General features: G+C 42.5%; 1 protein-coding gene across 1 annotated transcript in view; it reads right to left on the reverse strand.

Moving 5' to 3' along the window:
• Window positions 1-2,810: 2,810 nt before the first annotated feature.
• The window catches only part of CNOT1 (CCR4-NOT transcription complex subunit 1), a 50,076-nt gene continuing 38,302 nt past the window's right edge, over window positions 2,811-14,584 (reverse strand). The window contains 14 exon segments of the mRNA XM_008638748.2: window positions 2,811-3,569; window positions 3,701-3,835; window positions 3,938-4,070; window positions 4,898-5,078; window positions 5,834-5,983; window positions 6,538-6,711; window positions 6,964-7,065; window positions 7,542-7,659; window positions 7,933-8,096; window positions 8,685-8,933; window positions 10,941-11,172; window positions 12,287-12,456; window positions 12,544-12,652; window positions 13,251-13,393. Of these exon segments, the coding sequence (XP_008636970.1) occupies window positions 3,491-3,569; window positions 3,701-3,835; window positions 3,938-4,070; window positions 4,898-5,078; window positions 5,834-5,983; window positions 6,538-6,711; window positions 6,964-7,065; window positions 7,542-7,659; window positions 7,933-8,096; window positions 8,685-8,933; window positions 10,941-11,172; window positions 12,287-12,456; window positions 12,544-12,652; window positions 13,251-13,393 (2,139 nt within the window). The 3' untranslated portion in view covers window positions 2,811-3,490.

Below are 14,584 nucleotides of genomic sequence, written 5' to 3' on the forward strand. Positions count from 1 at the left end.
AGGAATGCCTGTCAGTTTAATACCCCAATTCTACCAGTTAAGAAACCACACTCAGACAAGTATCAGCTAGTCTAAGATGTAAGAGCCATAAATCAAATAGTACAACATGTGCATCAACAACATAAAAAGACACTGATCAATGGTTTAGGGCATTAAGACTTGAAAGATATTCCCTTGAAAGATATCCTTTTGTATGCCACTGGATGCCAGAATTCAGGAGCTGTTTGCATTTGAATGGGAGAATCCTCAAACAGGGCTGTCAATTATGCTGGACTTTTACCACCGGGATCTAGAACAGCCATACAATTTCTAGAAAACAATGTGTAACTGTGTGTCCTTGGGAATGGAATGGGAGGCACCATAAAAAGTGTAATGAAGAAGAAATGAGAACTCTGTCCACAGATCCTGCCTCAGCCTTCCCCAGGACAAACAAAAAAAGGAACACACCAGGAAATTACTGGCAAATAGATTTCTCTGAATGACTACAGCAAAGTGGGAATCAATACTCACTGGTACCAGCAGATGCATTTTTTGGGGGACCTGATGCTTTTCTCTGTCAAACCAAGCAGGCTGAACAGGTAGGCAAGGTACTATGAAAGAGATCATTCCTAGATACAGGATAACTGTGTCATCAAAGCGGCCTGGGATGTTGCCACCAGCACTACTGAGGGTCGGAGTAACACCTGGATCCAAGGATAAGCTCAGTCCTTTTGAAATTTATACAGGAGACTTTACCAGGTAGTCTCTTACAAACCCCAGTCTGTATCTTGGGCCAAGAGTACTTGTGTAATTATGTTATCTCTCTACGGAAAGCTTTGTCCTCTATCAGCAGGTACTTTCAATGCAGATATCCCATTGGATTAGGCCTTCCTGTCTGTGACATCCAGAGAGAGACTGGGTCTGTCTAAGGTTGAAGAATGGTAAGCCACTAAAGGAATGCTGGAAAGGACTGTACCAGGTTCTTCTCCAAACATACACAGCTACAAAACTCCAAGGGGCCACAGAGCCACCATTCACAACTGAAGAACACTACAGAACTAGATGAAGTGAGAAGCTACCCCTCCCTCTGGACCTTAGGGACTAAAAAATAAAAAAGTAACTTCATGATCAGTACATGGGAAGAAAGCCTGTCTTAAACAGAACTTGACTGCCCTCAAGGGAGAGGAGCAGTTCTAATTGCAGTAATTATTTTACACCATCACAACTGCACAGGCCAGGAGTGCAGAGACAGTGCCAGATGTCAAATTTAGTATAATTTTACATTGCTTAAGCCCATTACTGTGACACGATTACCTGAATTGCCTTAGTCTTTCTGAATATAAAATGTTTGTAAAATGTGGCAGCAAAGGGAGGATATGAAATGCAGGGGCCTCCATCCTACCAGCCCAACTTATGTTACTGGGATCTTGGCTGACTGAGTCCTGCCCACCTTCCAAGCCTCTCTACAGAAGCTCTAAAAACCTGAAGGGAACCAGCCAAGCACAGCAGCATTAGTACAGAACCAGAAACTCTTTTGAGCCATCAGGACAAGGCAGTAAGCTCTGCACATGGTTTGCTAGAGTTAAATGGAAGAAAAAAAATCCTATGGCATCTGGACTAGATAAAGAAAAACTGGTTGCTGGTAATTCTCTGTATCCTAACCCAGTAGGAGGAGGAAGGAGTAAGCTGGCGTGGCAACAGCAGAACCAAAAAATTCCAACTTCAAAAGGCTCAGTTTCAGCACAGCTGCTGACCTGGCAAAGGAATGCCATGGAATTGCAGGACCTAGCCACAGTCTTTACTCCTTGACACAGAGGAAACCAATGCCTAGAACAGAAAGAGGGACAATTACCTCTGAGCTGCCACCCACTGGCACAGCTGGCTCAGTGGTCCCTCAGAGCTGTTTTTCCTCCACGCAGCAAATGCAAAGCCAAGTTTACAGAACCCCTTAAACCCAAACAGGAAATCCTGACCTCTCTGCCCACACCACAGCAGTCAATGAGCTTTAACAAACTAGTGATGTTATGTAAAAAGAAAGCAGTGAAGCTCTGTTTCCTAGCCTCTGCTAGGTTAAAGGACCTTGCAGTATTAACAACACTGAAGCTGCCAACCCTTGCAACAGCTAACCACAACCTGGGGCAGATTCTGGCTGCAGTGAGATCACAGCAGGGTGGAAGGCACTAGAAATGAAACTGATGGGCTATCTATACTCTCTATACCTCCACTGCAGTCTCCTGTCTGAGACAAACGCTGCTCATGAACTTGCAACTAAACCATTTCTATTTCCACACAACTGTCCTTTCTGTTGCACTTCAAAGCAAGACCCTGTATAGTCAATTACACCTGCCTGCTGAGCTCATGCTAGAGAACAAACCCAGTTGCTTTCAACAGGCAGAGCCCAAAACACACTGAAAAACTGCATGTTTTGGATGGGTGGAACAGGCTTTGAAAGACACCAACTGGCCAGGATAGAACTGGAGAGAATAAGCACAGTGGCACGTGCTGCATGTCATGACTTTAATGTGTAACTACAGTATGCATACATACAAGAGTGGGAGAACTAAAGCCCAAGAACTAGAAAGGCTACAAAATACAACACGTGGACCAATACTTTACAAAACATTGAAAATCCTTACAAAATGGGCTGTATTGGTCCTTTGGGGTTTTTGTTTTAATTTTTTCTTTTTTTTTCCCTTTTTTTAGTTTTTTTTACAAACTTATACTGTGGTCACAGGGGAAGGTGGGAAAAGGTCTAGATTTAACCCCTCATCTTCCAAAATTTACAACTGTCCAAAAAAAAAAAAAAAAAAAAAAAAAAAAGAAGCTATAGGCCTGGTCTCTGGTTTATTTACTGAAAACAGCTGACCCTCACCCAAAGGGCCTGTTTCTTCTCCAAGAAAAAGGAGGCATTCTCTGACTGCCACTCCACTTGCTGTCTATCAGCATTTGATGAGGGTGAGGGGAAAGCAACAGTGAACCTTAACCCCTCCCTCACCCCTCCTGTACTCCATAGAATTCCCATATTCCAAACACATCTGCTTTTTTTTTTTAAACAACTTAGTGATTTAAAGGTCCCCCATCCACATAAAGAAAAATAAGTTACTGGCTTTTCAATATTCTTTGGGAGTCTGGGAATGTCAGGACAAGGAGGTCTGCCCCAGACAAGTGCTTGGCATCAGCAGCTGCCCCTTTATTACAAGACGGACAGGCACCAGTTACCCACCTGCCTTTTACACAATTTGCACAAACCCAAAAGTCCAGACAAATGTTTCTGTTCCTTGTATTTACACTAGTTCAAATGATATTCACAGCATCTTCTGAAGTTTGGCCAAAAGTCAAAAAATTTGTTTCAAACTTTGGAACACGCCCACGTAAGACTTTCACCCAGGGTCTGTTGTGTCTACCCAATCAAGGGGGCTGGGAAGGTCAGGAGGAGCCTTACAGAGTCTTCAGTCAGTCGATGGGACAGGATCTCCAGGCTGGCACTCTTGCAACGCAGGATGCAGCTCATCTAACTGGCACCAGTCCCTTCCATGACTTGCTGGGCCTGCTTCTGCCCCATGCAGCACTGTGCAACCGACTGGAACAACCTGCACATGGAAGCAAAGCAGTGGTAGGTACATTTATGGCAGGAAATGGATGCTGTGACAGCACCAAAAACTCAAGGTGCAACTGCTTCAGAGGTATCACTTTAACGACTCTGTGGTTAAGTTATACTCACTTCTCAATTTCTGGAGCGCAGTGAACAAACTCATGGTTCCAGAACTTGAACGCTGGATTTTTTATCAGCTCAATGAAAGTAATAAGGAGACCCCAGGGATGAGGCCTATTTACAATCAGTCGTTCCAAGAGAACCCTGAATCCAAAAGTAAGAACAGTTAGAGCTCAAAGATCCAAAATACAGAAGGAGGGAAAGCAAAAAGCTGAATGTTGGCAAGTTAAATGCAATCCCTCCGACCTGGTGATCTGCTCCTGGATAGCTTCTGTGTTGGCCTCTGCAAACAGGTAGAGCATGGTGCAGCTGAAGTAGTGGGTGTGACTGTTGGGGTACCGCAGCTGGTTGGCGATGGCATTCAGGAAGAGGTACCGGCCTGCAGAAGAGAACACTGAGTACACACGGCCTCCCTTGCACACAAAGAAGCAACCAGCAGTGCTTGAGATTAATGCTTGGGAGCCTCATGGAGGTACAGGAAACAAAACCAACTGATGATACGTAAAAGCTGTATCAACCCAGGCTGATGGAGAAGTAAGAATTCAATTCTTCTTTACTGAAGGCCTTTCTAATTCCCTTGAATACTTTAAACTTTTGGTTCTCACACTGCTCCTATATTCAGAGTTTAACATTCTAATGTAGCATTTCTTTTAGTGAATTCACTATCAGCTACATGAAATCACAGAATCATCAAGGTTGGAAGAGACCTTTAAGACCATCAAGTCCAACCATCAACCCAGTACTACCCCTGTAACCCCATAACCACTAAATCACATCACCCAGCACCAGATCCAGGTGCCTCTTAAAACACCTCCAGGGATGGTGATTCCACCATCTCCCTGGGCAGCCTATTCCAGTATCAGACCACTCTAATAGTGAAAAAATATTTTTCTAGTATCTAATCTGAATCCTCCCTGTAACAGCTTAAGGCCATTTCCTCTTGTCCTCTCACTCCAGGCATGGTAGAAGAGACCCCCACTTCACTAGAACAACCCTTCAGAGCTCAGGTCCCCCTGAGCCTCCTGTTCTCAAGACTAAACAAACCCAGATCCCTCAGCCATTCCTCACAAGACATGTTTTCTAGACCTTTCACAAGCCTTGTTGCCCTTCACTAGACACACTCCAGCACCTCAGTGTCCTTTTTAAAGTGAGGACCCACTTGCTGTAAATGTGACATCACATGAACTATCAGTATTTCCAGCTCACCTTCAGTATCCAGGTCTACTGCCAGATTCTGGAAGATGTCCATGTGAGCTGAGTGGGTAATGGTGCTCATAGAGGGTGTACTGCCTTTGTTGTGAATGTGTGCAATAGCTTGAGTACCTACATAGAGCACCAGTGCATTAATGAGCTGGATGTTGTAGCGGTTGCCAGGTTCATTCGATACCTAATAGCAAAGATATGAAAAGCATTAACAGTCGATATTCCTTCAGTACTCAAAGCTACAACATGTACAACAGCATCCAAGTATCTTATTGATTATCCAGAAGACAACATGCTGGGATATCCACAAATTCAATTTGGCATTTAGCCTTTTTTAATACAGTATATATTAGAAAGCATATATTTTAATGCATGCATACATGTTTTTGTTTTTTTTGCAAAAACATCAGCAAAGTGTTGACACAACAGATTCGGTTTTACTCTCCACCTAAAGGAAAACATCAGGTAAGGCAATGTGAATTCACCAGCAGTGCCAGAGGCTGGCTGAAACAGCCCCCTCGCGTGAATGTTTCTAAGCAATGTTTCTGAGGAAGTCCAACTTGAGAGCTCAAGTTGGCAAGCCAAGCCAGGAAATGTCTGAAATGAAGTTTTAGCCACAATTCTGAACTGGGCTTTAGCTAATTTGACCTTTTTTACCCTTAAAGCATTAGCATGAGGATCCACATATTTCTATAACAAGAATCTATTTGGAATCAAAATTTATTCAGATTCTAAAATGCTTCAACACATCCTACCAGGGAGTGGCAGAAGACTTATTCAGAGTGTGCATTTTCACAGGCGTTTCTACTGCCTGGAACACGTTGGCCAACACACCAACAAAACTGCTGCAAGAAAGGACGGTGGCTGGACAAGTGAGATCATTTGTGCCACATTGTTTAAATTGAGCACCCACAGAAACCTCAAAACCCTCAAACTTACTTGTAGGTTGCTACGCAAGTCAGACAAAAAGGTGACTGGAGAACGGGTTTTGAGATAGGAATCCAAGTCTTTCTTGAACTGAGGTGGCATCACACCAGTGAAATTTGTGAGTATTCGTGGAGCAATATTAATCTCACTTAACATGTCCACCTGTTGACAGAAAACCATGACAGTCAACTAAACCATCAGCAATGGAACAAATTGGAAAAGCAGATCTGTAAGCAATATTACATCAACTACTGCTGTTGATCACTTTTCCTTCCATCAATGAAATGGCAACACTTGATTTTTCCAGATTTCAGAATAAACTTGATCTCTAGCATGCTAACTTATTACATGATGTCTTAAAAGAATTGAGAGGATAAAAAAATTCAGGGGTGAAGGCCGTAGGGAAATTCAGTCACTGCCTTTGCGGTCTCCTTATGAACACTCCAGACAGTCTGGTAGTTTCAAAAGGTACAAACATCCACACAAGTCAAGAGCAGCCTTCTTCAGTGGCAATGAGCACTGCAGCTTCACTCCCATTACCCTGCACAGCTCAGGCAGGACAGTGCTTTAGCAGCGTGAGAAAGTTTCCTTCCAATCATTCCAGGATTAGTTGCCTAGCAGATACTTGAAGATTTAATTAGATAATATTAACCTGGATAGAGAGTATTTTGAGCATTAAAGCTTCCTATTACCTAACTCCTTTAAGTAAGTTCTACCTTTAGGTTGGGGGTGAAAGGGTCTGGAAGCCTCATGTTCCGTGGGAAGGCACTCAGGATCAGATTCCTTAGCTGAATACAGTTAGGTGGGATCACATCACAGAACCCATAGTGGTAGTCACAAAGAAATTCTGGGAAATCATGCAACAAGACCAGCAACACACGCAGAGTGCCCTGTGAAATAAAATATTAAATATAAGAGGTGTGTAACTGTTGAAACTGTCCAATGAGAGCCATCATTCTATGTCATGTGGCTAACATTACCAGAAGGAAACTAATCTGGGAGGGCAGCCTGCTTCCCCCACAATTTACATTCAACTTAAAGATATAAGTTAGAAGACAACAGGTAATTCCATTTTGCTGCCAGAATACCTCTTCTTTCAGATAACTCTGATTGGAGGCATCTATTAGTTGACATTTTTTTACCTTGTAAAGAATTTGCATAGGTTTGGTGAGTTCCACATTTCTAAGGAAAGGAGCCAAGTACTTGAATAGATCGATCAATAACTGGGCATACATAGGCCAACCCTGTCAAGAAAAGAACAGCAGGTGGAAAACATGCAATGAAGACCAGTTACCTTAATTTCAAAACTATAATTAGATTAATCTTTATATAAATCTGGATGGAAGAGCTAGCAGCTGCCAGCTCTAGCACTGAGTGCAGCACAGATCATTTCAAAGCCTTCAGATGCACATCATTGTGCCATAGGTGTTTCCAGAACCCTCAACATGCCATACTGAGCTGACAATATGTAGCCCAGAAGGAAGGCTTCAGCTCTTCTAGACATTGATAAAGTCATGTTTATTAAATTCAATTCACCCTGTGTTCCATAGTTATTGACACACAGACTCTCCTCCATGCAGTTAGGTTGCTGTGAATATGGAAGACAACAAAAACAGAACAGCCATGCTACTAGTGCACCTCAAGAGATGTGAAACAGCACCACACCAGATAAACATCTGGGCGAGCTTTTTAATTCAGAAAAGATAAACTGCAGCCACACCTTCTGCTGTGGTGTATGTGCCAGCATTCTTGCAATAAATATCCGATGGGAGATCAGTTCCAGCCAGGCATAAACAAAACCTGGAGCTTTTGTAGGCCTCAGGATGTGAAATGTGTTACTGAAAGAAAAGTTAGAGCAGGTTAGAAGTGCACAGCAATAAGATTGCTTTTCATAACATTGAGGGAAAAACACAGCCCTAAAAGCAAAGGCATTTGAGCACCTTGGGTTTTACCAGTCATCTTCCCTAAAACAAGCAAGTGGTCAGTCCCAGTAGAACCAGTTACTCCAAAGGTGATTAAGCCACCACAAAGAACAGTCAGATAGCCTTTAAGTGAAAATCCTTGATCCTACCAAGAAAGGATGAGCACTGTGGCCAATCCCAAATACATACCAGAAAGCTGTGAGTGTCTGGAAGTTGATGGTCTCCAGCACGTGCTCAGGAGCATTTAATTCCAACAGCAACATGATGAAAATGCGATGGTAAGGAAGTTGCTGAAACTCACTCTGCCGAACATCATGGTCTTGCAGAAGAACTCCCACCACAATACCAAGAACCTAAAGAGATTAAGACACGTGAAGACAGCAAGAATTACTTTCCAAGTCAGACTACAGATAATACTTTAACCATCAGTAAAAAGAAAAAAAGCAGTAGATTCTAACAAGAATGAAAAGTCCTAAGTTACTGGAAATAAATGAATATTACAATTTGTTTTAGCAATTCCCAACCACTGTTCTTTGCTCTCCCTGTCCCTTGGACCACAGTCACAATGACTGAGAGGGCAGTGTCAGAAGGTCTTAACTACCTCAGACCATCCAGCCATAAACCAAGTAGTGTAAGAGCAAAGGCAAGACCCTCACAACATAAAGGTAAACACTAAGGAATCAACAACCTTAAAACAACAGCTGCTGACATTTTCATTTCAAGGCACAAAGATGAGTTTCAGATTGGTTTGAGATGAAATCTTTGTGAACAAGAAAGCCACTTGGCATCTTGGTGGTTCACTCAAAAGTTTATCAGTGACCAAGCCATCTAAGTTCTCATCATACACTTCATCAGCATTAAGGTCTACACCTCAGGTTTATCAGCAAAGGTACAGCTGACAACACACTTTAAATGCAATGAGAACAAGGACGATTCCCAACCTTATTCAGGAGATTGATCTTTGTGACTGTGTTGGTTGCTTCCCCAGAGTGCTTCACCAGCAGTGCAATGAGTCGCACAAAGGCATCCAGGTTGTGGTAGCACTTGGCTCGAATCATAGTGGGGTTAGCTGCAGGATTGTGCTGTTGCTCGGCCAGGGCTCGATAGCTGATCTCAACACACATTTCGGTGCAAAGACGGAAAAAACGGGTGATCAGGTCATCTGTTTTCAGGATCCCCTGCTGGTGCATCTAACCAGGAAAGAAAAAAACCTCAGCACTGTAACCACAGACAGTTCATTTTACAATTTATTTCAAACAACAAACCCTTTACAATGCAGTTAATTTTTGCCATCCACAGTTAATTTTTGCCATACTCTCCAGAGAGATTAATGTTTGCAAGGGAATCTGTGGGTGGCAAAACAATTTTAGCTATCACATTTATTCTCATATACAATCTTTTGAATCCCAAATCTTTCCAACCGCTAGCAGAACTGAGAAGCCTGTTTCAGTATCAGTTCTGCCACCAACATTCAACCTTGCATGAAGAACACAAGGAGTACAAGCTCTGGGAAGGGCAGACTCCAGCTCCTAGCTCAGGAATCACCACTACTTTGCAGCCACATTCTGTAGAAGCAAATTGCATTTGGAAAGTGAATTTTCCTTACATGAATATTACACGCAGAGAAACACTGGGTGGGCTTTTTTGTTTTGCATGAGGGAGTTGTTTTAATAAAATACATATAAAAAACCTCAGAGACCTAATTTTATTTGTTACCCACAGTATTAGAACCATCAAAATGAAACAAATTACACTGCAGAAAACTTGTGGGTTTTGAATAAAGCATCTTATTTCTAAACTCCTACTGCACAGACATAAAGCTATAAAAACAGCACAACTGGTAACTTGGAGACAATCTGGAGAACTAATAGTATTTCTGGATAAATTTTTTTTCTAAAAAACCCCAAAGAACTTAGGTATCTGCCTTCAAAGTTCTATGCTTCTGCTTGTCCTACAGACTTGTGGGAAGAAAGCAACACTTCAGCAGTCATTTTAGTAATAGAACCTTATGTAATGTAGTTATTACAAAATATTCCTTTAGAACTCATTACTAAAGCCTGTAAGGGAACAATTGTAAATAAACACTGCACTTCAATATATTTAAATTGCTATTTCAAAACGGATCAAATATACACAAAAGGTAATCAAGTAAGTGTGATAAAGAGTGAAGTAGGCAAAAGTGTACTAAGAATTGTGAGCACTCTACTCTGAAGTGTGCTTTAGAAGCATGATTTAAAGTAAAAAATGTGAGGTCACGGAACTAGGTAAAGTATTTCTTTAAAATGTACGTTTAGCACAGTATCTATTAAAAACATTCAAAAAGTTCTATGCAGTAGAACTCAGACAGAAAGCTGTCTCTAAGCCAGTACACAAGAACACTAAAATTAAAAAACCCACAGTATCAGTCACAGTCTTCATCCATACTTTGAAGCTTGAGCTTCTTTTCATTAGTAGCTGCAAAGTCTGCAGCATATCTGTGGCAGTGGCCCAAATTTAAAAAGAACACAATGCAAAAAGACCGTATCAGGGGCTTTCTTGTAGCTGCAGTCAAGGAACAGTTTTAGGGAGATGCCTGCAGATACAGGGGGGTTGTTACCACACATGCTGGGCTACTGAAGGCATCTCCCTTCTCTATCACACCCAGAAGGCAGATGGTACGTGATGTTCACCACACCTGTTAAGATGCTTCAGAGTGTGACACACTGGACATTGTTTAAATTTAGGTACCACTTCAGCTAATGAAGTCTCAAGGTTTTCCTTACTATTGATGTCATTTTGAAAAAGGATTCCCTTGCTCACATGATCTGAAACAATTTACCTGAATCTCTACTGGTGACATCCTCCTGTAGGCTGTCAGAGCTTTTACTGGTACCCATAAGGAGCAACACCAGTCAAGGCTCATTACAGAGCATCACAGAACTATTTACAAGAACTATCTCAGCTCAAGTTCTTTTTCCACCAAACTTATCTCAGAACTCATGGTCTGAAGTGACAGCCTGTTGCTACAGTATCTGAAGAACATGATTTGGTGGAGGACAGGGGCTTCATCAAAACAGACAGAATTTTGACAGTAAACTCCCATACACCTGGAAGTTTCAAAAGGATGCCTAATACAGGTTATAACACTGCTTTAAAATGGAGGGCATCACACCCTACTTATGTTGAATAAAAAGCACCTTTCTTTCCAAAAGCTCTACCTGTCCAACAAACGCAGAGAATGCTTTGGTACTGTCACGGCCTGCTGCAGCTGAATGGTAGAGGTTCACCCACTCCCTCAGCAGGTATTCTGCCTTCTCCCTCAGGCCTGGTGGGTCATCATACTCAGAAGCTTGGGAAATTCCTGAATGCATCATGAAATTAGGACCTCCATGAGCACGGTCAATCATTGCTTCATAGTTTGATCGGACCACTTCCATCAGCTGGGGTAATCTAATGCAACAGACCAGAGCAAGAGCTGGGTTAGAATTCCTCCTCCCCCAGAAGGTGCAGGAACTGGAAGCTCAGTCAAATAGAGCTGAAAGAAAGTAAATTATTTCTTATACTAAAACTTTGCATCTTTCAGTTCTCACTGGAATAGCAGAAATAAGTCATGAAAGCAGAAACATTTATGATGAAAGAAGGAACACTGAAATCACACAGGCTTTGAAGTTCCATTCCAATTTATACAGCGGAGTGCTGCAACAAAGCACCACAGGGACTAGAAGCAGCTTCTCTTCTGCAGACTTCAGGAGCCCTAAAATGCTCCCAGACAGTGAGATGCCAGTACTCAACAGCCTGACTGGGGCACTGGATTTGGCTGCAGTGAAAGCCAAGCCATACAGTAAAGACAATCTATCCGTGCCAACTGCAGATGAAAGGACTTTGGTTTTGGGACATCCTATTAGCAGCTGTGTTGGTAATGGGAGCCACTGCCATCAGCCAGCTGCTGGTTGCTCTCACAGCTATTCAGAGTTCTCCAAGCTCTAATCCATGTCTTTCTCAAACCCAGCAACAACTGCTTCCATCTTACAAATAGGAAGCCTACAAGTCCCACAGGTATTTCCAGGTGCTGTGGCAACATTTGCTGTCCAAATGGTTTGGGCAGTTTGCTGGTCTAACAAGCCACGCGAGACTGATGGAGGATTGCTTTGTAAGCTCTAAACAGAAAGGATTGTCCAGTTTGATTGTTTGTGATTAACAAATTAACATACTGACACCTAGATATATAAGGTTTAAACAGAGAATAATATTGCATAAATTTGAGATAAAGCAGGAGTTCAAAACAAGTTTATCACAGTACCACAGAATTTTGGAGCACAGCGCATAGGAAGATTTTCTTGCTTAAGCATTCAGTTTCACATGATGCTGCAGCTGCCTCTAGTTTGACTAGGATGAGCACATTTACATTAGAGTGACAGTTTAAACTAACTAAATTAACTAGGACTGCAGCCCTAGGGAAAGTTTAAAGCTGTATGACTGAATTGTGAGAGACACTGCCTATGTAATATGCAAATCATAAATGAGCACAAAAAAAGTAATATATTGCACAATACTATAGCCTCACCCTTCTGGGGCGTTTCCTCTGGAATGAGCATTAATTCTCATGAGTGTCTCAATGGTGTGAAACAGATCTGCTTCTGTTACGTGGGCAACGCTTCTCTCATCCACCAACAAGATCTTTACCAACTGCATGGCAAATGCCACAGCCATGTAGTTCAAGCCATTCTCCATGGACTGTCAACACAAAAAAGACAAAGTTCAACCACAGATCTTACAGACTGAGTGCATCCCTCCTCCTTTAAAAGAACAGGTTCCCTTTACCTGAGCCAAGTGAAGGTCATACTGCTGCATGTTAACAAGGTGATTGCGGATTAGCAGCTCCACAGCTTCCACGTTGTACTTGTACTCATCTCTGCATTCGATCAGGCACCTGAAGAATTGGACTCCTTTTAAAAAGTGTACTTCAACAACACAGTTTAAGTGAAACAACTCAAATCTAGTACTTCAGAAACTGTGACATTCACTGTGATTCGTTATCCAGCTTCAAAAGAAGCCTCTTCTAGAGCATTCTCTAAGGTTATGTTTAAGTTCAGAACAGTCAGACTCAAGCATCTGTTACCCTGCACAACTGGTCACAAGAGCCCTTCAAGAGCTTCAGTTTATTCAGCATAAGAAGCCCCTCTTCCAAGGATGAAGTGGCAGATCTGCCTAGCTGAAGCTTCTGCTACAGGCATATGCCATGTCACATTGTTTGTGACAGCCTACAGAGATTCTCTGCAAATAAGAGGAAAAAAGGAGCCCAGACCATGCCCCCTAATGCTTTATTCCACTAAAGATTCCTATCATGTCCTGGAATGAACCAGCATTATCAGAAAATCTAGTTAATTTTGACAAAAAAAGCTAGTTATTTTTTGTCTATCCAAATAGCAGCAATGCAAAATATTAACAGGCAGGGAATTCAGAGCAACACAGAAACTCCCAAAAGACAGTCAAAGCTACATCAATGTTCTTGTTGTCTTGTAACTGACCTAGTGATTTGTTTGTTACACCACGGAGATCCATAGGCACGGCCGTCCTGCAGAGCCTTCAGCACCAGCAGGTGACATTCACGATAGCGGAGCAGGAGGTCAGCGTCAGCCCCACTGGTGGCATCCAGCAAGCCCTCTACAGCCTAGAATAGATGCAACCTGTTAGCAGAGGAAAAAACAAGTCCTCTTCCAAATCTTCTGCACCTTACATCAGCAAGAGCTATCACGAGAAGACTCAAAAGACGTGAAAAAAAAAAATCAATTTAGTAATCGTGCTGACTTCTTGAAAAGACTGTGTGAGATTTTACCAGCTACTATGGCATCTATACATGCACTGCACACAGCTATGCTACCACAAACAAACCTACAGGTCTCTCAATGCCCCACTAACTTTGTATGTGCACCAAATAGCATGACAGACTGTGTTAGCTCGTGCTGCACTGCAGTTTCCCAAAGTCAATGCCTCCTCAAGCAATTCTGCACATGGCTCATGGAAAACTACCTGAGAAAATACTGACAGAACCTGCCAGAGGTTAAGTGAGCAGGTTCCTTAGAGAAAGAGCTACAGCACTCAGAGATGTATCTCTGTTAGTTTACAGCAAATTGAGGATGAGTTTTACAAGGCCAACACAATTTACTTGGTCAAGTCCTAGTCAGGACGGGATCCTTTAACAGGTACATGCTCTAGGAGACAAGAATGAAGAGTGTCCCTGCAGCTTTCCGTTACTTTTGTTTTGGCACTGTTCTCGGATCCTCATGCAGACAGCTCACTATTCCTTACGCTATTCTCAAGTGGATTTTTCTCCATGTCTGTCACTTGTTCTGCACTACTACACAGGCACTGATGCCAGATCAGCGCACTGCAACACTTCCCACTGGTAGAGCCTACAAATTCTGGCTGGGATGGAGTTAATTTGCTTCATAGTAGCCCATATGGTGCTGTGCTTTGGATTTGTGCTGAAACAGTGTTGACAACATGCCACAGTTTTGCCAATTGCTGAGCAGCACTAGCACAGGATCAAGGCTTTTTCTTTCCCACTCTGCCTCCCCCATCAGTGGGTAGGCTGCGGATGGACAAGAGGCTGGGAAGCAACATTGCCAGGACAGCTGACCCAAATTGAATAAAGCGATATTCTATACCATATGACATCACGCTCAGCAATAAAAGCTCAGGGAAAGGAGGATGAAAAAGGGCATTCATGGTCCTGATGTTTGCCTTCGCAGGCAAATGTCACATGTGCTGAAGCCCTGCTTTCCGAGGACTAGCTGGACATCGGCCTGCTGATGGGAAGTAGATATTTTTGTTCCATTTGTGCACACAGCTTTTACTTTCC

This window comes from Corvus brachyrhynchos, unplaced genomic scaffold, assembly GCF_000691975.1.
Source record: "Corvus brachyrhynchos isolate BGI_N302 unplaced genomic scaffold, ASM69197v1 scaffold26, whole genome shotgun sequence".
Classification (NCBI taxonomy): Eukaryota; Metazoa; Chordata; class Aves; order Passeriformes; family Corvidae; genus Corvus; species Corvus brachyrhynchos.